The sequence below is a fragment of the Macrobrachium nipponense genome, chromosome 4, assembly GCF_015104395.2.
Source record: "Macrobrachium nipponense isolate FS-2020 chromosome 4, ASM1510439v2, whole genome shotgun sequence".
Lineage (NCBI taxonomy): Eukaryota > Metazoa > Arthropoda > Malacostraca > Decapoda > Palaemonidae > Macrobrachium > Macrobrachium nipponense.
The window spans coordinates 147,112,411-147,122,410 of NC_061100.1; the positions used below are offsets into that span (position 1 = coordinate 147,112,411).

At 34.8% G+C, this 10,000-nt stretch overlaps 1 protein-coding gene across 1 annotated transcript in view; it reads left to right on the plus strand.

Moving 5' to 3' along the window:
- The window catches only part of LOC135211275 (carbohydrate sulfotransferase 11-like), a 30,537-nt gene that overhangs the window by 14,234 nt on the left and 6,303 nt on the right, over positions 1 to 10,000 (plus strand). Inside the window, exons 3-5 of the mRNA XM_064244593.1 lie at positions 1,824 to 1,952; positions 4,150 to 4,233; positions 5,288 to 5,508. Of these exons, the coding sequence (XP_064100663.1) occupies positions 1,824 to 1,952; positions 4,150 to 4,233; positions 5,288 to 5,508 (434 nt within the window). The remainder of the gene's footprint in view (positions 1 to 1,823; positions 1,953 to 4,149; positions 4,234 to 5,287; positions 5,509 to 10,000) is intronic.

Below are 10,000 nucleotides of genomic sequence, written 5' to 3' on the forward strand. Positions count from 1 at the left end.
TATATATATATATATTCAAAAGTAAACATACATTTATATATATATATATATAGTATACATACATACATATATATATATATATATATATATATATATAGATATATATATATATATATATACATATATATATATATATATATATATATATATATATATATATATATACATATATACATACATGCATATATATATATATATATATATATATATATATATATATATATATATATATCTAACGAGGTCAAATGACACTCGTTTAAACAAATGAAAAAAAATCTAACTGGTAACGTGGCCTTCCTTTTGATGTTGAATGTTCATCTCTGAAGTTAGCTGAGAATCAGCTTCAAACTAGGCTAAAAAAAACTCTTGCTGTTACAAAAAATATACTTTTCAATTCCCAAAATTAGCGGACATGAAAATGGAATAAAATGAGTCAAGCATGACCCCAAAAAGAAACGTTAAAGTATCAAATTCCTTTCAAAATCATATTTAAGAAAGTAGTACCCCCTTTTCCCCTAAGTGTCCAAACATTCATAGTTACTCAATCGTCAAAATTAGTCTAGAGAAACCCCTTAAGGTGACTTCGAATCCATCTGAAATAAAGAGACCATAATCATGACACCATAAAACATTAAAGTTTGTCAGTAAAGAGTGTGTGCCGCACCTCACTTCCCTTTCTCTAGAACTCAAGTTATTGTCACTTTACGTTACCTTGTCCGACGGACCTGCAACGCCTCTTCTGTGGCGTGTTCCATAAGTGTTCCACACTCTTATCAATCAAGTTCAGTGAGTCCCCCTTTGATTTTCGTATAATAGCTTATACATCATTTTCTGTGCATTACGAACACACACTCACCAATTGATGCATAGATGTATGCACGCTACATACATGGAACTCGTGATCTTTGGAATGCGTTACTGACCCCAATTATGCGCCGGTAAGCTTTCCTGTTTGTTTTTCTCATTTCAGCATCTTCGAGGAATCCAGCGTTTTGCATCTGTCTCTAACCAGCAAGAGCTAAGGTTATCAATCCCACTATTTATTATTACATGTTGCTACTAGTGCCTTTAATATATATATACTCATTATATATATATATATATATACTTAAAAAATTATGCGGGAAAAACTGAGGTTAGCAAATAGGGATAATCATCTTTAAATTATTGTTTTATTCTCTCTCTCTCTCTCTCTCTCTCTCTCTCTTTCCTGGTAAATGCTGGAGATTATGCATTATCTTTCTTTGTCAAATTCTTTTAGATAAGGATATGAACCCTTCTCACTCTTTTTCTCATGATGAACATTAATGGTCATTTTCTTCGGCTGTTTTTGTGCTATTGGGCATGACTGTTTAACTTTGAAGCAAATAAAACATTGTTATATGAAGAGTTGTTCTTGTCTTTGCATTGCCATATTGATTTTTTGTTATTTTTTATTCGTTTTACACAAGAAACTATGGTACTCGGTGGCATTCAACTAAATCATCTAAAGTCAGTTACGTAAACGTCATCGAACAAATCGGAAAATGTGCATTACTTAAGGTTCTTTGCAACGTCCTTTCGGCACCTAGCTGCAACTACTTTCATTCCTTTTACTGTACCTCCGTTCACATCTCTTTCTTCCATCTTAGTTTCCACCTACCCTTACAATTTTCTTCCTGTTACACCTTTAGATCATTTTGAAATCAATTTCCGTTTCAGCGCTGAATGACCTTATAGGTCCCGGTACATGGCCTTTGGCCTATATGATATTCTGCCTCGTTTCCTCTACATTTTTCTTCTCTCTGTGCTCTGCGTAATAACTTCCTTCCGTAACTACTCAGATCAACAGCAATCAGACTCAGCTCGCCGGAGGAAACACAACGCAGACTTTGGAACGTATTGAGAAGGAAATCCACGAAGAAGAAGACGCTATTTATGGCTCTCGTCCTTCAGCTCCTACAGCGACAAAGGTAGGTTTTGCTGGTCGAAGTTTGTTCTGTCACACTTCAGCACCACTAACTTCATTCTAAGCCCTGCAGTGTGACAATATCTAGTTTCTTGTTATTTATAGAATTCTCTATCCACAGAGTTATAGTGAAATGCTAATTTACAATAAATTCATAAATGAAACAAAAATGATCATGTCATCTATGAAAAACAATTGAATTATGTAGAGTCAGATTGTCTAGAAGAGGAATTAACACCATTTTCACCCACGTGTTTTTTTTTTTTTTTTTGGGGGGGGGGGGGCTGGGGGGGGGGCTGTGTGGGGTGGTGTCCTGAAATGTAACTTAACGCGTCGCGTTAAACTATCACATAAGAATACTTCATTCAAATACGCCTACGGCCCTGGTGAATTCTTTAATGAGCATGAGAAAAACTTGAGTGACTCCATTGAGCATCACGTCTCAAGTAGTTCGCACCAAACCGCCTGTGACTTACCTTCTTGGCTAAATCTCCCAAGAGTAAAAGCCTTCACGAAATCCTCAGGGATTTTCTTTTAATCATGGTGTATTCTGATGTGAATTATGACTTACAAGATAGTGATCATTCCAGTAACGCTTTATTGTCCATAAAGTATTGTTTGTTGCAAGAATGATCTGCTATTCAAGTTTTACATTTTTTGTGCTTCTAAAATAGCCTTTTACTGTTTTAACGTAATTTTGCTAAATTTTACCTACCGACAAAATAAGCAAGGTAATATAGTCACAGTTTTATTGGTGTTCTTTGTATGAAACTTTACCTTTCTTTTATATTTTGATCTAATATTTTTCCCCAGTTTCTCTGTGTCTACGATACGTTAATGTCAAGTCAGAGATATTTTCCATTTACTTTTTTTTTCAAGCTGTAAATTGGAAAGTCTGACTAAGTAAACTATCGTGGAATTAAGCTACCTCGAATGACCATACGATTGTTTGCATAATTTCCAACTTCTTGGGCTGCTACGCTTCGCAATCTACTATATATTGAATTATGGCAGCATGGGCTCTTGCTTGTACGAACATCTTGTAAAGGTTCTGTAGGATTGTTTGCAGTTATATATCAGTAGAATATGAAGAAAATCCTCTCAGAAATACCATGAAATATTCACAATACGTCAGAATAAGATGGGCCGTCAAGAATCATGACTCTCAACATACTAATTTTTTTGCATAGTTGAAAGACATAGAAGCCATATGCGTTTCCCAAAACTGGATTCTCATTCAAGAATGACTCCTAGAGGTGTGAATCACAAAGATGACAGTGCACTGAGTTCTTTCATTTTTTAATTTCATTCGCCATAATTTTCTCCCTCTTACTTAATCTCGGTTGAATAAATGGCCAACTGCAGGTCTGTAATCAGGAGATGAGGTCACTTGAATCATGGTGTTGCACCATTATCATAGGCAACCAGAAGGTTATCAAGGTCAAACCATATTTTTGTGCATTTACACCATAAATACTAGTGAACCCAGAATACCGCCTTGAGGTACACCAGAAATGACATTTTTTTATCACCACAGTCCCCACCGTAGAGAATGATCTCATAGCTCCCATCTCTTTGCACTGAAATCAAGACCAGCCATGGGCGCTTCATGACCAAAATCTAGGAATTTACATTAGAAACTGAAAGAAATTGGGAACACACAATTATTTTCGGCATAGGCATGCAGACATTGTACCGAAGAACATTCCATATGTCTGCTATCACATTTACCTATCGAATAATAATAATAACAATACTAATTCTCCAGCCTGTGGAAAAATAAAGCCTTGTAGCTATCACATGCCTGTAATTTGTTTGATTATTCTTCATTTCCTACCTCCATACTATGAAAGTCTCCCCAGCTTTGATATTCCTTGGTGCCCAGAATCTTGATTCCTTATCAGTCAGAGAACTTTCATCACCCATCGGACCGGAAAATGGCCTGAAATTTCCTTTCAGTAAAACTTTTCGAACACAAAATCATATGGTAATATTACATTATAAATGTCATATATCCTTTTCCGTATAAAATTTACGAAGTATTATAAAATCGCTTGTAAGGAGTAAAACTCGAATTTTGGCTGTTTGATCTAAATGAACTAATTTTACCAGACCGGAATTAAGAATTGGAATTCTGATGGTGCTCCATCACTCATGAATCTTCGTTTTAAATTATTTCTCCTTCTCTTATTTTACCACAGGAAACCTTGCCTGGACCACCGGACGATGCAGCTCTCAAGAAAGTCGAAGACAGGTTTAGGAGCCGCAAAGAACACCTGGAAAAGGTAAAGGAGATTCTCTCTCTCTCTCTCTCTCTCTCTCTCTCTCTCTCTCTCTCTCTCTCTCTCTCTCTCTCTCTCGCTTTAAAATGTGTTATACAAGAACTCTGAAAGGTGTTTTTAGACCACATTCCTCCTTTCAACAAATTGAAGTGTGCTTTTGTCGAAGTTGTACTTGCATAGTCATCTTTCCTTCGTATGATACAGCGTAATTGACAGGATGAACTTGTGTAACGTTACTTGGCCTGTTTGCTTATTCACTATGGTTTTACAAATATTGTGTGGTGCTCTTTCCTTAAACAGCAGCAAGAATTGGTTTGTCTTTCTGTAGATACCACAAAAAAAAAAAAATCGTCATCGTAAGGTATATTCTCAAGGTCAGAGGTTGGGTAACGGTAATCTGAATTTGGTCATCCTTTGTCTAGAAGTTCGTGATACATATTTCTCCTTACAAAGCAGCCGCGCCAAGAGCATTCACACATTTTACTTTCCGAAAAAAAAATCTATATTTATAAATTTTCCGTTCAGGATTGCCATAAAAACATAAAACAAGTAAAAAAGTGTCTTCAGGGCAATCGAGTTTTCTTTACATCGTATAATTAAGGCCACCGAAAACAGATCTGTCTTTCGGTGGTCTCAGTATAATGCTGTATGAGCCGTGGCCCATGAAACTAACCACGACCTGGTAATGGCCTAGCCTATGTCGTTGCCAGAAGCCTGATTATGGCTAACTTTAACCCTAATAAAATAAAATCTAATGAGGTTAGAGGGCTGCAGTTTGTTATGTTTGATGAGTGTATGATGGGTGATCAACATACCAAATTGCAGCTCTCCAGCATCAGTAGTTCTTAAGATCGGAGGGTGGACAGAAAAAGTCCTGACAAAAAAAAAAAAGTGAGGACGGACAGACAAACCCGGCACAAAAGTTTTCTTTTCAGAAAATTAAAAAAAACTGTAAATATCATATAAGGATATTAACCCCAAGAAATATCAGTCCTAGATAACTACCCTCGAAAACCTTTAGGGTCACAACCTAGGGAAGATCTCATTTTCTTTTCAGGCGTGTGACAAATTCCGACCGGTCCACAGTTCTCCTGTACACCATAGGAAGACGGATCAGTTCTTAATTAACAGACACTACGGCCTCATTTGGTGCAACATCTTCAAAGCAGCTTCCAGCTCCTGGCTGTGGAATTTCAACTTGCTGGCTGGTTACACTGAGAAGCAGCTGATAGAAAAAAGTGACCAGCCGTTAACACTGGCGAGGAAGAAATACCCAAGGTAATGTGTGTGTGTGTATATATATATATATATATATATATATATATATATATATATATATATATATAATTATATATATATATATATATATATATATATATATATATATATATATACAGTGTATGTCAGTGGTTCTTAACCTGGGGGGCGTCAGCAATTTCCAGGTTAGGCGGAAGCCCTAGGGAAAAATAAAAAATAAAACTCTAATTATATTCGTTATTATCTTAACGAGAGTGAGGAACTAATATTCAGAAGTTTATGAAAAAATACAAAAGTATCGCATTATAAGGTTACTCTGCTCACTACCATGTTTTGTAATTGTTGACCTCCCTTCCTATCCCTCGAAACTCATTCTCTCTCTTTTTTTTTATTTCCTTTTAAATCCGGGAGGGAAATTTACTCATAGATGCAAGGGTGCGTGGAAGGAAGGACCAACTCTCTCAGAGGGGGCTTGATCATAAAAAGGTTAAGAACCACTGGTGTATGTAGTACACACACACACACACACACACACACATATATATATATATATATATATATATATATATATATATATATATATATATATGCTTAAAAAATCACAGTAGATGCACGTGACTTCATTAAATAAGCGATTACCACAGGAAAATGATAGTCAGAAATCCAAGCGCTTTCGTCTTTACTAAGACATTTTAAAGCTTTTTAACATATATGTTGTTTTCAGTAATATTAATATCAAGAGTTTAGTAATCAAAAATTTTCATAAAGATCTTCCAGGCTGCATATATGAAATTCCTTGCAAAAAGAGTGATAAAGTCTATTACGGACAGACCGATAAATCTCTTTCACAACGTCTCAGACAGCACCAATTTTCTGTGAGAACTGGGCAAATGTCGAATGCATTATTCGTACATATGAGAGATTTAGATCATCTTGTTCACTGGAGTCAAGCAAGAGCCTTAATCCCATGTAATGACACTTGATGCTTTCATAATGAAAAAAGTTGTAGATAAATATAAGCAACAAAATTAATATATTCAGTTTTTACATGTTTTGGACTGTAAAGATACTTTGTAATTTCGGTTAGGATCAAATCTGTTTAGGTTTGTGACCGTGTGATATCCGATAATCCTGGATTATCTCTATTAATTTTTACCCTTTTGACAATTAACCATCTGGTATTCTTGACCTTGTTGTTGTGTACCTGAGACCTTTCTCTCCAATTGTATTTCATTCGCTCCTTGACAATGTCTTAGTAAAGACGAAAGCGCTTGGATTTCTGACTATCATTTTCCTGTGGTATTCGCTAATATATATATATATATATATATATATATATATATATATATATATATATATATATGTGTGTGTGTGTGTGTGTGTGTGTGTGTGTGTGTGTGTGTGTAACTGAATCACGAAAGTTTGGAACGTGATAAATCCGTAAATAAAGGTATAAGCCACGAAGGAAAGATAAACAATGGAGTTCTGCAAGATCTTTCGACTCAACGTCCTTTACTTAGCAGACAAACTGACTTACATAAGAAATTGAGAGTACAGGAAAGGTCGTAAAAGTGACAACTAGGGATTATAAGGGGATTAGTACCTAGAATCCAACACACCTGGAGAATGAGTAACCTTTCCAAACAAGCATGAACATGGTTACAATTTAAGCACAAACAGATTAAGTCCAACTGCTCAGACACAGGGACAGGACAATTAAAGGATCATAAAGGGCGACAGCAGACCACAATCAGATCTTTGTAAACAAAAACTTATTCACAAAACATATTAAACATACATATACAAAGAAAATATCTCTAAGGTAACTAATTTGTATTTAAGTCTGTAATTATATGTTTGAGGTCATTCTTAAACATGTTACAAATACAAGGGTCTAAATGAAACAGTAAAAAAAATCCAAAAAGATAAAACACAACTACTAGGCAAATTGTCAGTCAAATTTCCTTCGCTACCTTACTTGCACGGATTAGTCAAAACGCACAAAAGAAATAACCCTATGTGGCCTATTATCAGTACTGTTGGCTCAATTTCCTATAAACTTTCGAAATATATCACTAAGATCTTGTCCCCGTTACTTGGAACCATCTCCGATTCTCATATATATAATTCTCTAGATTTAGTTGATAAATTAAACAAAATTACTCTTTGCCCCATTGATAGATTCGTTTGTTTTGATTATGTTCTCTTTTTACTAAAGCCCCTATAGACTCTATTTTAGAATATCTTAGTAATGAACTAACTCAGCATGAATTACCTCTACCTGTAAGTCACATTATTTCACTCACTAGGTGCATTTGTGATTGTAAGTTTATATTCAATGGTGAATTTTTTCAACAAATATTTGGCATGGCAATGGGCAACCCTTTATCACATCTCCTCTCAAACTTGTACATGGAATTCTCTGAAAAACGCTATTCACCTAATATTATTTATATTCCTGTAAAGGGGTATGGATATGTTGATGATATTTTAGCTGTTCTGCCTGCTGGTATTGATGTAAATGATTTACTCTCTAAATTAAATAACCAGGTACCATCAATTAAGTTTACTCTAGAATTGGGAAAAGACAATTACCTCCCTTTCTTAGATGTTTTGATACATAAAGAACCATTTCAATGTAAATTCAGTATTTATAGGAAACCAACCAACATCTTAACTTATGTTCATTTCTATTCAGGCCACCATCTTAACATAAAAACATAAATTTTTTCTTCTATGTTTTTATGAGCATTGGGCATTGTCAGTCCCCAATATTTTGATCAAGAAATTGAATACATAAGAAAAATAGGGAATGATTTATGTTATCCTTCACATATATTAGATATTTGCTATAATAAAGCCTCAAAAAGTTTTATAGTGTAAGTAACACAGAGAAAGAAACTTCTAAGAACATTCTCAGTTTGCCTTATTTTAACGGATTTGAAACCACTGAATCATTGTTAAAAACCTTCAAGGTCAACCTTGTTTTTTCCTATAATAACACACAAAAAGGAATGTTAATAAAATAATGGCCCCAGGGAAAGCAACAACATAATATATAAAATTCCTTCCATTTATCTCGGACAGTCAAGCAAGGTTAAAACTGTATAGATATTCTGTCAAAACTGGGCAAACATCTAATGCAATATTCATTCATTTAAATGAAAACAACCACTGGATAAATTGGATTGGTAGTTCAGTAATTGCAAGATCAAAAGATGTCTTATCACAAAATCTTTTAGAATCTGCCACAATACAACTTACTTCCCATTGTAATTTTAATATTAGTTGTGGCCTGTTTCATTTAGACCCTTGAATTTGTAACATGTTTAAGAATGACTTAAATACAAATTAGTTGCCTTAGACTCTTCTTTGTATATGTATATTTAATATGTTTTGTGAATAAGTTTTTGTTTACCAAAGATCTGAATGTAGTCAGCTGTCGCCCAGTATAATCCTTTAATTGTCTTGTCCCTGTGTCTGAGCAGTTGGACTTAATCTTTTTGTTGTTAAATTGTACCCATGTTTATGCTTGTTTGGAAAGGTTACTCATTCTCCAGGTGTGTTGGATTCTACAGTGCGTTTACCTTTCTAAGATCGCTATGGTGTGGCTTGTACAGATATCGTACGTTGTCAATTTTCATGTCATGGTAATCATATTATTATCATGGAGTCTATTGAAATAGTTTTCATTTCTTGAAATGTGGCTCTTTGTTTCCATCAGATATGTTTAATATATCTTATTTCGTATATTCTTCGTTATAACCTCAGTTTCATTAACGAAAATGAAGATATGGCATATTTTTTCCTTGGCGATGCCAGATCTGAGTTTAGGGGACCTATGATTTTTAAGGGGACTTGAAAGGTCATGCTCAATATCATTAAAGGATACTCGCTCTCGATCACCCACTGTGATAAGTATGGACAGCCCAGCCCAAGTGACTCTCGCAAACGCCTTCGCCCACCACCTGAAACCAAGGAAAAATTCTATAATTTCCTGAAATACTTCATTTTATAAAAATATCATGAAGGTCCTATAACTAATGTTTCGAAGGCTATCCAGAGAACATCTGAAGCAACAAAAGTGTCAGAATTGACTATTCGTAGACTTAACAAGAAGCAAGAAAGACGGGAAATAAAGTGGAATCTCCAGTATTTCAAAAAAAGAAAAGAGAAAGTGAGTCCTGTGACTACTTGGATGATTTTGAAAAAAATGTTATGCAAAGAAGGAATGAGTGGTTGTCTTTTTGAAGAGCATGATAGCTCTATTGACTTATGAAATTAGGTCTCAAGTCCAATCCCCGCAGCCAACAGGCCATTCATCACATCTATAATTATAGAATGAGAAAGAAGGAATAGCTAAATAGAATCCGGGAATATAAAAAAAAAAAAAAAAAAAAAAAAAAAAACAGTGAAGAAGCAAACTCTTTCCCTCGACTCGCAAAGTCTAAAGCGAATCCTACTAAGAAGGATTATAACTGCGGGAAGCCTTTAATGGGACTTACAAACCCGA